This window comes from Bombina bombina, chromosome 3, assembly GCF_027579735.1.
Source record: "Bombina bombina isolate aBomBom1 chromosome 3, aBomBom1.pri, whole genome shotgun sequence".
NCBI lineage: Eukaryota > Metazoa > Chordata > Amphibia > Anura > Bombinatoridae > Bombina > Bombina bombina.
The window spans coordinates 959,080,743-959,095,493 of record NC_069501.1 but is presented as its reverse complement, the minus strand read 5'-3'; the positions used below and the strand labels follow the sequence as shown (position 1 = coordinate 959,095,493).

Here is a 14,751-nt window from a genome sequence, read left to right as displayed (position 1 = left end):
AATACAGATATATATGAGATTATCTATTTAAAAATATTTAGAACATATTCTGCTATGTACATAAGCAGGAGTTAGTACCCCAATTCTTAGTTGTGTTGGTCTGATCTTCATAGATCACCTAGCTATTATGTTGGCGGTTTTTACCCAAACCTTATAGCCAACCCATTTGCTCACGTTTTCAGCTGCTGCTTCCCCCCCGCTTTTTCCCCCTAATCCATGCACCCTTCTAGATATCTGATCTATGACTCAGATTAAATGTCCAGGGACATAATTCCCCCAAAAAGAGTGTATTTCAAATACCACCTTAAATTAGATGTCCATATAGCATTTACCCAGGAAAATCACTAGTTAGAGGGATCAGTTGGATTTTGCTTCTCTTACACACACAAAAAACAGGGAGTAGATTTTGGCACATAGGGCTTTCTCTTGTTATATACAGCACATTGAGAGAGACCCTGAGGGTAGGTGAATTATAATTGTGTACAAATTAAATGATGTGCAATGCATCCTTTTCTTATATCCAACAAATTGCTTTACTTTTGATCCTCCTCCTCTGTATAGACCCGGTCAAGATTCCCTATGAAGAGATGGGGCTCTGCAATCATTTCTAAGGCTTTCTATAACCTTATATTCCAATATAATCTTTACAATGTTTGGAGGCGTCTCTCTCCGACAGAGAGACTATACCTTTTTCTCTAAACCCTACAATCCCTGTTATAGGATAGATTCATTATTTTGTGCCTTATGGCACTAGACAAGATACCTTGTACTACGATAATCGCTTGTCCTTGGCCAGACCAGGATTTAGTTTTAACACCGGGGGTGACCTTTTCTCTAAACAGTGGCCTGCTAAAGTTACATCACAAATTCTAGAATTTCGCCTATTTAATGATACAGGTGACACAGAAGTGTCATTCTGATGGGTTTAGAGAGCTTACTTTGATAGGTCCTTTTTTAATTTCTAGCTCCAATGATCCACAGAATCAATAACTTTGCATCACAAGAGGGTATCCTTTCTAGGGAGTACTTTGAGGAAAGCATCATTACTATCCCTAATGACGGAAAGGATCTGACACTCTGTATAGGCCCATTTCCCTTATAAACCGATTATATACGCAAAAATCCTGGATTAGATCTGAAATCCCATCAGTGGTCCTCTTAGAACAGGTGTTATTTCTGTTGGGGAGATAGGGCATCAATCCCTTAGTAAATATCTTTTTTGAGACATTAAGTGGACAGGGTTCGCCTCCTCACTCTGTCCATAGATGCAGTAAAGGTATTTGATAGAGTGAGGTGGGATTTGCATGTTTAAAGCCCATAAGGCATTTGGCAGAATAATTTTGCAAGGCAGTTGGCGTTATATTCAACACCTACGGCAAGAGTTTGGGGTGTAGGCTTTTGTTCAAGTAATGGAACACATCAAGGGTACCGACTCTCCCCCACTTGTATTTGGTCTTGCAATTAAACCCATGGTGGCTGCAATAAGGAAATCTGATTAGGTCAAGGTCCAATCAAAGTTTATTACTCTATGACACACTTCAAAAACTTGCATTATTTGCAGACGACTTGACCCTTTCCCTAATAGAACCTGGTTTGGTCATCTCTACTATTACAAGATTAACGTTAATAAATGAGAGACCTATCCTATAGGTCTCCCCAATCACACCATCCACACTCTTGAGAAGTGGTAGTTTTGTATGGTTCACCGAGGTATGAGGCATCTAGGAACATTCTCCCAGAGATTTGATACTATTGTCGACAATTATTACTTTCCCTGACTGCCCCAAAAGATGCTGCTGACTTTAGCAAGCTCAAATCCCCCTTCAATATCTGGAAAAAGCAAGAGACCTTGGGTTTCTGCCAGAATTCTCCAAAGCATTTGATACAGCAGGGATTGGCCTTCCTAATGTTCGACTATACTACAAGGGTGCAGTGCTATCACATGTCAAAGGGTCTTAATCTCCATTCTACTAAAAAGGAGATAATTGGAAAATGCCTAACGCCCTGCTTATTCAAGCACTTAAAAGATCTCCTATGGATCCCATCTCCATGTTCTACCTCTATCCTGTTTTAAATTGCTTTAGTCTGGGGGTGGCAAGATCACTGGTTCAAGTTTAGACAATACCCCTTTGTAGACCCATATACAAGCCCTATTTATTCTATTAGGGGGCTAAGTTTTGGTCTCCCAGCATTCCATGCAAGAATATGGAACACTACCACAATTACTTCAGTTAGAGAGTTCTATAGTGATGGCTTCCCATTCACTCATGATGATGATTTAGACTACCTTCCTCTCCCCATAAACTTTACTTCAGTCTATATCATCTAAGAGCATTCATGTATGAATAGGGCTTTTTAGTGTAGTATCTTTGATCATCTTCCCCATCGGAGTTGAGATGGTGTTTAGGTTCTTAATTGGTGAAGCCCCTTTTGAAGCACTGTCTTCCCCTTTCTAAAAAGAAGTGGTAGAGAATGGGAAACTAATTGGGCAAGACATTTGACAGAAAGCTGTGTACTTTACTACGTTAGCAATTCACTGTGTCACCCTCTATAAGAGGCATACAATTTTCCCCACGTATTCCCTGGTCTGTTGGAGGGGGTGTGAAGAGGTCTATAGGCCCTATTTTACAGTCTCTTTGGTCAAAAACCATTAAAATAAAAGGAACACCTGGTAATTACAAGCTATTTCTGTTCAGCTATTTAATAATATTGTGTTTTTTTAGACTCCTAGAAAAAGTAGAACAAGAACATTTTTTCACAAAAACAAGATGTGCTTAATATCCTTTAAAATATGGTGAAAAATACCTGAGCCTGCAACATTTTATAAAGTGATTGGTTTAGCACAGAGCACAAGTTAATTTACATCAGTCCTTAATTGGATACAGATAAGTAAAATGCACATTGATTCCACAAGACTTTTCAAGCAGTGTATCCCTGAACTGTTCTTGATTTGCAAAACCATGTCCTGACAAAATGAGAGTGCTAATTAATTTTAAAGTGTTGTCTTAGGTTTGTGCTGATCAATGAAGTGTTTCACTTAAACTCCAGGTGTAGGTACGATAACCTGTTTAGTGCAGAATGTCTTCAAACAATGAGGCACTAAATAGATTATACTCACAAGGTGAACAGGCCAGAAAATTCAAGCTTTTTCCACAGGAATCCAGGAACCAGTACATGTATATTTATTAAAATGTTAAAAAATAAAATGCTCATTAGTAAATAAAGCTCAATACATTTTACCCAATGTATTTGCATTTTTTTCAAGTGCAAGTAAAATATCATAAAATTAGCTCCTGGTTTTACAAAAAAACAAATGCATTATATGTTGAAAACATAGTGCCTTCCCCAGTAATGCACTGCAAGAGAAAGACCATCTTTACGTATCGAATTTAGCAGACCTCATAGCTATACAAATGCTAAAAACTAAAACTTGTCCATTGCAATATTGTGTTAGGATATTAACTTGCATTCACAGATGTAGAAGCAAAACAACAACAAAAAAATACAACATGGAAAAAAATATTTATTAATTTAAAATCTTAGATAATTTAAATAATTGAGCAAGAAATGTATAAAAAGATACCACTACAACCACAGTCCAATTGGAATATAGTGTAATTTCACTGTTACTAATGTAGCGGGAAAAAGTGAAAGGGTGCATCCAGATTTATTATCCATCAAATTGATATATTTTTTTGTTCTTTAAGGTTTTTAGTCTTCAACAGTTAATTTATTAATTATGAAATTACCATTTAGAAAAGCCACTTAAAATGCTATAATCATACTGTAAAATCATTCTCAGCAGTTATACAAGCGCAATCAAAGGCTTTGTTTGAACTAAAAGGTAGACAATTATTTTCCTGTCACTACCCACACTGTGTAATATATAATTTTGTTTCTTCCTATAAATAAAAGACAAATCAAGAAGCATTGAAAATTGCAATTAAAGGGACATTGCAGTAATTTATCCTTGTTAAATCAATAGAGCAGTTTATAATGTATTACATTTTTGTTTAAATTTTATTGTTTCTTTCCTAAATAAATCAACATTTTCTTTTCAGAGTGGTAGAGGTGGGTCCCCTCTACCAACCGGCTTCCTCCAATCACAGCCTCAGGCAATGACTACCCTGGGGGGAAAGCAGGGATTGGAAGAAGCCGGATTGGCCATTGCCAAAGTGTGAAGAGAGGATTTCCAGGAGGGGGAAGCTGCTCTGGTTGTGAAAAAAAATAAAAAAAAATAAAAAAAAAATAAAAAAGGTACGTTTTAATCAAAACGGCTGCTTTGTAAACTTTGATGAATGAAAGTGCCCCTGTTTTTAATAAACGGGCTTTCATTCATCAAAGTTTACCTTCACTTTAAATTTCAATATTAAAAAATAATATAATCAAGAAACAAACTATTGCTAAACAAAGCCTAGAGGGAACACAATTAGTAGATTGTAATACATTGTTTATGAATACATTGGCTCATTACTAAAAATGTTTTAGTGCAGTGGCTTTCACAACCTCATATTTATTTTCTTTAGCCATAAATCAGAGGTCAGCAAATCTGTTAAACATAAGAGCCAGTAAGAATATATAGGAATCAAACATACTTTTAGGCCCCAGACAGTGGTATTTGTATATAGATATATGGAGAATAACCCAAAAAAAGTTAGAAGCCAGTGGCTCTCAAGCTCCTGGGTTGTCGAGTCCTGACATAAATCATCTAAAGAAGTGGCATGTTTAAAGCTTAGATGAAACATCGTAATTAACAAATATACAGTCACAGTAAACAGTAGCACAATCTACTAAAGAAATAGTAAAAACCAAAAATAAAAAAAAAACCCATCTGAACATACAGTCATCTTGTTAAAAGAATTATGGGGATAATTTAATGTGCCAGACATTTTGCATATTTTTAAAAAGTATTAAACACAATAAAACAAGACTGACCCTTCCAAATTCTTGATTTCTGAAATAGTGTGGGACTTTTTAAGTCAATGTGTGAATCATATTGGGCTTGTATGCTCTTGAAATGTGTTTTTTTTTTCCAGTAAAGTTATCTGACAAAGCACTGACACTTCCGTGTTTTCAGAACTTTATTATATGTGGAGGCCTCTCTCTTTTTGTTTTCAGTATTGCAACACCCAACCTGGCATAACTTGAAGAAATGTCTTAATTTCTGGAATTATTTATAAAGTCTATAAGCACATTTTAAAATCAATGTATTGATACAAAACTTTGCATACAGGGTCCAACATCAAAATCACTTCAAAGAAAACTGTGTGTAAAGCTTTGTACCCAATTGTTTTCAATGGAGCAGGAAACCCAACCTTAACAGGCCTCTGCCTACATAAGGTCAGAAAATGTAACTGCAAAGTATAGATACCAGACAAGAGTGTTCACTGAGATTGCGAGGCTCTAGAAAACAGCCGTACATTCATGTAACTAATATAGTATAACTAGATTCTGGCCAAAGATTACTAGACCAAAAACATTTGAAAGAACCAAACAAGGCAATAAAGATTAAGGCGTGCTGCTACATATTCTATTACTTAAGGCACAAAAAGGTAAAGATTTCTAAAGAGAAAGCATTAAATATAGAAAAACATACAGCACTACCAAACATTATCAAATCTAAACCTAAAATAATGGCTGGAACATTTTACTGTATAAATGAAATGCTGGAATTTGTTGTGAACCTAAATAAGCAATACCCTTTGCAGAGGGTTAAAGGGACAGTCTACACCAGATTTTTAATTGTTTTAAAAAGATAGATAATCCCTTTATTACCCATTCCCCAGTTTTGCATAACCAACACAATTTTATTAATATACTTTTAACCTCTGTAATTATCTTGTATCTAAGCCTCTGCAAACTGCCCCTTTATTTCAGTTCTTTTGACAGACTTGCAGTTTAGCCAATCAGTGCCTGCTCCCACATAAATTCTCGTGCACGAGCAGTGTTATCTATATGAAATACATGAACTAACACCCTCTAGTGGTAAAAACTGTTAAAATGCATTCTGAAAAGGAGGTGGCCTTCAAGGTCTAAGAAATTAGCATATGAACCTCCTAGGTTAAGCTTTCAACTAAGAATACCAAGAGAACAAAGCAAAATTGGTGATAAAAGTAAAATGGAAAATTGTTTAAAATGACATGCCCTATCTGAATCATGAAAGTTTATTTTGGCCTAGACTGTCCCTTTAATCAAATAAATAACTAGGCACACTAAAGCAAATTAAAGAATGAAGCACTCATAACATGTGCAATACAGTTAGTGGCCATTTCGGCACATGGCCATAAGAGTAAGTAATTTGGGAAGTATGACAAAGTACTGTATCTTGTGTAATTCACAAAATCACGGGATGTTCCAAATTGGAATAGTCCAAAAGACTTTAGAGCTCCTGTGAGGTGTGAAAAAACCCTAAATCTTTGGTTAGGTCTGTAGTACGGAGGTTGACAAGGCCTTCCTCATACTACAGCAAGCATTAGCATTGCAGATGCTACATATAAAATGCATTCATTGCAGTCATTCCATTTCAGAAGAATCTCACTTTTGCAGCAAGAATAATCAGGTAAATTATAAAAAGTATGGCTTTCCAAACACTTGGGTAACAATTTTACACACAAATAACATTTTGGTTGGGTGTAACGCTGTTATTTAATAGAAGCCGTCTAGTTTTTTTCACAAAGAAAATCAAGAATTTGCTTAAATAAGCTAAGGTCTTACATTACCATCGTATTCTGCCACATGAAAATGTAAGGAACAATGTACACTTTTTTTTTTTAGGTTTTCATGTTGCGCAAACACACTTTGTATATTCAGACTTGGTCCTCTCCACCCATATAGCGGTTAGAGGTGTCCCTATAAGCCTGTGCCCATAACTTGTTACGTAGCAGTGTTTTCCCCAGGATCTTTTTAGTGGGTGCACCACCCAGCCGATTTTACTGACCACCCGGGCTAAATGTTTAGCCAAAATTAAGCTAAAATGTGCTAATATTACAAATAATTTTTATTGCACAAATTATCATGAAATACATTTATGTTAAATTATGCAATTCATTTGTGCTTCAGATAGCAGACAATGATATAATATTAGAAAATATTACACTGCCCCCACCCAGCTACTTCATAATGCCACCCAGCTGGCAAAATTTTCTGTGGAAAACACTGCTTAGCAGTCATTGTATGTGTGCATAATGTCATTTTAAAACTAAATAATGCAGGCCAGTTAGAATTATTGTGTAACTGAATACAATTCTTTACGATCCTCTTCACACATTTTGTATTTACAGTTCAGAATGTTTGTACAAGTCCAGGGTTTCTTATTTTTTTCACGGGGAGGAAGTAAAAAAGCAACACTACCAGCAACCATAATGTGCCAAAGACTGTGGGTATAAAAATAATTTTGGTTGGTTTCTGTAAAAACATAGACAGAAATAGCAATTACAGCTAATGAAATTCCTGGAATTAGAAAGAAAACCCAGCGTTTCCAGTTGGGTGGATAGCAGCTGTGACGCTTCACTCCTCGATAAGTCCACGCAATAACCAGAATAATAAGTGCAAAAAGGCAAGGACCCATCATATTCCAAAGTCCTCTTCGGTCTAGCTGCATGGACATTGCAATAAATAGTGTACCCAAAATAAACAGTACATATTTAAGATATTTTCTTAGTCTTGACATGCAGAGTATAGTTACCCAAATGGAAACAACTGAGCCCAAGAAATCACAGTACTGCAAAGTATCATAATCCATGATGCACATTACTGCCACTCCGGGCTGGTCACATGCATGATAGAATGTAGAGAAAAACATAGTGAAAGTATAAACAGCCGCTTCCACAAAATAAAACCGGTAAACAGAAACAATAATTGTTGGCAGAAACATAAAGTTGCTGAGAGTTAGTAGTAAAGTAGCCATTAACTGATGGCCAAAAGAATATGCTTCCCTGGCATCTGTGCAACTCCAACCGGCCCAGCCAGACTTGCAGCTACAGGCAGCATATAGGTAACCATTCCTCCGGAGTAACCTGCACTCCCCATAAGTTCCACAGTCATCAAGGCAAGGGCTCAGGTATGTAGACACAGTCACTCTAGGAGTTATTGCTTGGCAATCACTAGCATATTCTGGGCAAAGAAGCTGCAATGATAGGTACCAATTGTCAATTTCTGGATACGGAATATTTTGAGTGGAGTGCGTTACACTGCTATTCATTATTAAAGGATAGCCCTGAAAAAAAGCTGTTGAACAACTGTTTGTAGTATTCAGTGTAAGAACAGGGGAAGCAGCACTTAAACAAGCAATCACTGTGGCATTAACATTGTTCAATGATGTCTTATTCAACTGCAAAGACACCACCAACATTCCACCACTCTCCATATTGGAATTGAGATTAAACAGCATTATTGTCGGCAGTCCTGCTGAAACCAGCACAGCTGGTCCGTTAACGGATAAAAATCTGATTGAAAAAACATCCAGGTACTCACGAATTACAGGATATTTTCGCAAACATGAGTCATTGCTTCCATTTGTTTGTGTCCCTGGTGTAGTAGTTAGGTTTGTGTCAAATAGTTTGCTGTTTCTCACTGCTGTATAATTAGTGGTTGAATTTTGCATATTAAGGAAAGTAAAAAATGACCTTGATCCAACAGTGCCTGGTTTGCAGACTGAAAGAGTGTACATTACTTCAAAGGATTTGGTAATGTTTATCCAACTGGGAAATTCCACAATCACTCTCAACCATTTATCCCATGGTGGGGAAAATAAATGCAACTTACATTCTGTCCTTTCGCTGCAATTTATCGTCTGTTGGAAAGATTGGGGCAGGCTGAAAGATCCCACAGTCACCTGCAGTGGACACATTAGCTCCGTGCTGTTAGTACACTGCACCTGAAGTTTCAAATTAAAGGTATATTCAGGGATAAAAACCTTGAAATTTGCATGATTTTTATTATTTGTTATAGTGTGCAAAGTGGGCGAGTCCATTTTCAAGATTGGAATCTCAACCTCTCTGAGAATAAACAAGTCCGGTTGTAAAATATAAGTGCATGAACGGGTGAAACCCTGAATTTCAATTTTTTCAGTTGCCTTTGGCAGATGAGCAGCAATAAACCAGTCTCCAGGTGTTGGATTGGTTATATTAAAAAGTGTGATATTTTGTAAGGAATTTGTTATCTTTATTGTCTTGTTAAAAGATGGGTGAACACTAGTATTAGGTGCAAAGTTATAGTCAAGAGGATTAATCACTGGAGGAGCTCCATAACGGAAATACACTGTAATTTCAACATTTGCACATTCTGGTGCTTTCCCACGAGATACTTGCAAAAGCCACCTAAGCAAAACTGTATCCATAGGCACTTGAAAGTGAAATAATCTAACATTTCCATACCAGTTATAGAATGAAAGAGGCTGTGCACTCTGCGAGTAGAATTCTGATACGTAGGTCACATCATTAGAAGAACACTCAACTGGTGAGAAGTAACAAAATAGACCAATGAAGATCAGGAGTTCCAGGAGCAAGAAATCCTTGTATAATGCCATGTTAAACAGAAAGCAGAATCATGTCTGTTCTCATCGACTCCACCACACCAATAACCTGGGATGTAATCAGTCCGTGCAATTTGCTACACACACCACTCATGTAGACTAGAAGCAGAAATGTTGCCGCACCCTGTAACATGTAATTAAAAAAAAAGTGTTAGGCTTGGCAAGACTGCAGGCAACCACATTCTAAAGCAGTGACACAAACATTATCAATAATATCAAAATCAGCAGAACACACATAACCTGTTAAACATGCCCCACCCTTTTTTTCCTTTAGATTTTAGCGATTACAACATAAGAAAAAAATAAATGCAAAAATACATAACCACAGATATATACCACCATATCTGCTTCATCAGGTAAACAGAACTGAAAGGGTTTCGATATTTATACAAGTTTATAGCTTCACAGGTAAATATATACAAAAGATAAAAATTAGGTTTCATTTCATTTATTGTATTATTACAGATAACTAGTTCTTAGCTTTGTTTGGAAACGGAACATTCTTGACGCTGATATCACATCACAGAGACCCAATAAATGTAATACAAATTATTTAAAATAAACATAAAATAAAGTAAAATGTCCTACATTTATATTTTTACTTATTGGATATTTTGAAAGAAAACTAACTTCACAAATGCTTCATACATCAATGCTGGACAAATGTCAAAGACCAGTGGACCCACAGTTGCTAAACTATGGCCACCCCCCCACCCAAGATTTTTAAAAATAGATTTAAAATGTTGGGTGCACAGATTTGATTCAAAATTTACTTTTAGAGAAAACAACAACACTGTGGAGTGCATAAGGTTTTTATTCTGCATTAAAATATATGTTTAAGATTAAAGGTACCTTTTTAGCAATTGATATATTAGAAACTATTACACTGCCCCCACACGGCAATTCATATTACCACTCGGCCGGCAAACTTGTCTAAGTGTGTATATATATATATATATATATATATACACACACAGTATATATATATATATATATATATATATATATATATATATATATATATATATATATATATATATATATATATATACACACATCGTCATTTTTGGAAGGAGAACATTTCATATTCTTGTGAAATTCGTAAACTCTGGTTTGTTGATGGGGAAGGGGGTCGGACAATTGTATTTCTTTAGTACAATAAAGAAACTCAAATATTAAGGTTGCCTCGAAGTAAACATTTCCCTTCTAACCACACCAGTTCTGCCACCCTATGGGATAAAGTGAGTAATCGTCTCGGTGCCATATACTGTATTTTATTTTAACTGCACTTTATCCTCTAGAAGTAGCTAAACCTTTTTGTTCTTACCAGATGTACTTTAAAACCAATTAGGTGTATGTACTGACAGAAGTATATCAAAAGAAGGACCCTGGAATCGAAACGTATAAACAGCTTAAAAATCCGGTTAATCATGAGAGGTTATGTAATGAAAGAAAGAACAAATGCCAGGAACGACCACCATTTAGGTTAAGCATGTACAGTGCACTTCCGCCTTAACCATCGTTAGAGGTGTCTTAAATACACCGCACGATTACGACACAGTGCAGCAAATCGAGTAGTTTCCGTTCGGTAAAATTTACATCCATACAGAAAGAATACAAATAATAAATTACTAAAAAAATTGTACAAACCGAAACCATACGTGAATTACAACTAACAACCACCTGTACAACAAAACGTACTTACGCTATCAGTGTCCTCACGTAAAATGTGCGTCCTTTCTGAATCACGTGAGGTATGTATTCCTTTACCTCTGTTCTGATAGGTTACAAATCAGCTCACGTTTGTTGTGGAGAATCCCTGAGTTTTTACCATTGTTTCCCGTCAGGCCTTGCACTGTATGTTCGGCCTGCGTTTACGCAAACTCCTATCGCCTTGTAGTTTGTTACCATTGCTGTGTCACGATCGCTCCGGGAGCCCAGGGGCGGACGCGTCAGCAGACGTGGAGGCGGACGAAGAAGAGGAAGCGGAGGAGGGCGAAGGAGAAGCCGCCGCGGGAACAGCAGCGCCAGTACCTGCCCTGTGAGGCGGTGTCCAGGGACGGTAGAGCTAGCTGGGCTCGTTTAGTCGGTCGGTCCGCATCACTGGGAGAAGCTGCTGAGCTCCCAGTAGCGGCCGCCAGACACACAGCGGTCACGGCCCGAGAATCTACAGCCGGCGGCAAACGCCGCCTATTCCAGCGGGGAAAGGGTAAGAGATTAGCGTGATTAAATATGCTAACTATACAGTGATGGTAGAGATGTATCGTGGTCACCAAACAGGTGTGCAGAACTTTGCTTTCCTATGTGTTGAAGAATACTGTGGTAGCCAGTGACCGTGATCTGACTCCCCCTGAATGTCACCTTATTGTAACAATTCTGTGCTTATGTCATATGATCGCAGGGAGCGAGGATTTTTAATGTATTCTTATATAGAGCTGACAATGATTTTATTTTTAGTTCAGTTGTATTTGCCCCCTGCCCCCTTCTTTACAGGCATAAAACTGTTACTTGTAATATTAGAGGTTAGACTTAAAGGGACTGAAACCCAATATATTTCTTTCATGGTTCAGACAGAACATGCAATGTATACAACTTTTTCAAATTACTTTTTTGTTCTCTCTGCATTCTTTGTTGAAAAAATAGGAAAATATGCTATGGAGCATGCATGTGTCTGCAGGACTATACTACAGTTTTGCAAGATTGTTCTAAGTTTGAAAGAGCATTAGATGACAGCACTTTTTTCCCCCCTGCCATGTAGTGCTCCAGGCATGTATACTACCTACCTAGGTATCTCTTCAACAAAGAATACCATGAAAATGAAGCATATTTGATAATAGGAGTAAGTTGAAACTTTTTTTTTATACAATTGTATACTCCTGTCTGAATCACAAGAGAAAATGTATTTCATATCACTTTAAGATCTGCTTCAGTTCATCAAGGAAACATATATTAAGATTTTTTTATAATTTACCAGTTATTTTAATGTTATTTTTAGTTAAGAAAAAGGACATGATGTCAAAGATCCGGCGCAAAGTCACCGTAGAAAATACCAAGACCATATCAGATAGCACCTCACGTAGACCGAGTGTTTTTGAGAGACTTGGGCCTAGCACTGGTACTGGCAATAGTGCTGAGGTAGGAGCAATTTGCTTATTTTCTACAAAAATAAAATGCAGCATGAATGTTTGATATTTGTTATATCAGTACTTATTTTTAAAGTGAAGGTCAATTTTCATCAATGAGTACCCAGTTTTTAAAAATACTTTTAAAAACAGGGGCACTTTCATTGATGAAAATTAACATTGCACTGGATTTGAAGAAATTCCTTTTTACTCCCCCTCCTCCTTCTTCCTACTGTAGACACAGCAATGACAAAACTGGCTTCCTCCAATCACAGCCGGGCATCACGAGCTGGACGCTCTGGGGTGCAAGCCATGATTGGAAGAAGCCGGGTTTGTCATTTATGACGTCAGTACAGAGGAACTGAGGCTGGGATCGGCGATCCGGTTTTGTAGAAGTAAAAGGTAAGTATTTCTTCAAATCCAGTGCAATGTAAATTTTCATCAATGAAAGTGCCCCTGTTTTTAAAAAATATTTTAAAAAACCGGGCACTCATTGATGAAAATTGACCTTTACTTTAAGGCCATGTTTTAGTGATCTAGGTTATTCATTGTACAGTTAAAGGGACATTGTACTGTATAATTGTTTTCCCTTAATGTGTTTCCAGTGACATGCTGTACCAGCTGCAGAGTACAAAATGTATGAGAAATTGATTCTTTGTGTTTGTAAATGAAATAGTCAGTTTTGCTCTTTTACACCACAACCCATTAAAATGGGTTGAACTTGCAAGGAAATCAGATCTCCTTATTTTATCACTTTCTGTACACACACAAGCTCCTTTATATTATCTCTGCTTTATACCAAAGCCCAATACTTGGAGAGAACTGAAAATTAACATTTAAAATGTTACATTTTATCACTTATCTCTCCTAACCCATAGGAGTATAATTTATTCTGCTGGCTATGTGTACACAGTTTTTCTATAGCCAATACTTAAAAGGTCAGTAAACACCTTGTAATTACAAGTTTTTTTGTTGTTGTTGTGCTGCTAAAGAATAACATATTTGCCAAGTCTAAATGGTTTTTAATACAAATTAACATTCTTTTTACTGCAGTTATTTATCAATATCCAAGCTCTATCCACCATTTGCCTTGTTTGGAAGAGCCAATCTGGGCTTTAGTCAGCAGCCTACCAGGCTAGCCATGGTCATAATTAGAATAAAATGCATTTATTTGCAGTTGATATCAGTTAAAGCCAATTAGGGACAGATATCTAGCAGAGGTAGCCTTGATAAGTCAGTAAGATGCATTTCAAGTTATGAATATTAGAAGCAGCTCAATTTTCAGAGCTAAATTACATCCCTTTAAAGGGATATGAATCCCAAAAATTTTCCTTTGTGATTTCGGCAGAGCATACATAAAAGTTTCTAATTTACTTATTTTCAAATATGCTTAGTTCCCATGGTATTCTTTGTTGAAGAGATACCTAGGTAGGTGTCTTAAAGTGTTGGTAAAGCCAAGCGTTTAACAAACGCTAGGATTTATCATCACTAAAAGTCAAGAGGAGTTTAAGTGATGAGAACTAAGAAATAGGGTGCTAAATTCACCCTTTCTGTGCGTTCCACAGTGCTAAACTCAGCGGCTCCGGCCGCCCACAGCTCATCAGTCTCCTTTAATGAGGTGATGTTTGCACCTCTGAACCAATAGCTGTGCGTGCTTACAGAAACCTGTCAGTTGACACGCATAGCTGTTGGTTCAGATTCAGAGGTACAAACGTCACCTCATTGAAGGAGACTGATGAGCTGTGGGTGGCTGGAGCCGCTAAGCTTAGCCCTGTCCATCGGCACAGAAATGGTGAGTTTAGCACCTTATTTTTAGAGCTCATCACTTACACTCCCCATGATATTTGTTAAACGCTTGGATTTACCATCACTTTAAGCATTACATGGCAGTAAATAGTGTTACATGTAATCAAATTTAAGCATCTGAAAGCCAGCTCAATAACACTCATCAGCCCCAAGAGATCTAAAGCCATAAGTCAATTCAAAAGCAGCTGACACAGATCAATTGGCTGTATAAAATGATCCCTCTTCTCCGCATGCAGATTTACACCCCAAACAGCTAAGCCTCTTACCAAACAACCAGTGACTTGCTGTCTT

The 14,751-nt window shown here is 37.0% G+C and overlaps 2 protein-coding genes across 3 annotated transcripts in view; one reads left to right on the top strand and one right to left on the bottom strand.

Moving 5' to 3' along the window:
- Positions 1 to 3,503: 3,503 nt before the first annotated feature.
- Positions 3,504 to 11,256, bottom strand: LOC128654210 (post-GPI attachment to proteins factor 6). 2 transcript variants are annotated; one of them, XM_053708002.1, is made up of 2 exons: positions 11,238 to 11,256; positions 3,504 to 9,656 (listed from the first exon to the last, which is right to left on the bottom strand). In XM_053708002.1, exon 2 carries the CDS (start codon positions 9,524 to 9,526, stop codon positions 7,223 to 7,225), a length of 2,304 nt encoding a protein of 767 aa, XP_053563977.1. In that variant the 5' UTR covers positions 9,527 to 9,656; positions 11,238 to 11,256; the 3' UTR covers positions 3,504 to 7,222. The 2 variants fall into 2 exon arrangements, with proteins under 2 accessions (XP_053563977.1, XP_053563978.1); XM_053708003.1 differs by lacking the exon at positions 11,238 to 11,256 and adding an exon at positions 10,860 to 10,878.
- Positions 11,257 to 11,317: 61 nt separating this feature from the next.
- ZC3H13 (zinc finger CCCH-type containing 13) overlaps positions 11,318 to 14,751 on the top strand; it is a gene marked incomplete in the record, with an annotated part of 366,958 nt that continues 363,524 nt past the window's right edge. The window contains 2 exon segments of the mRNA XM_053708001.1: positions 11,318 to 11,741; positions 12,528 to 12,667. Coding sequence (XP_053563976.1) covers positions 12,542 to 12,667 — 126 coding nt within the window.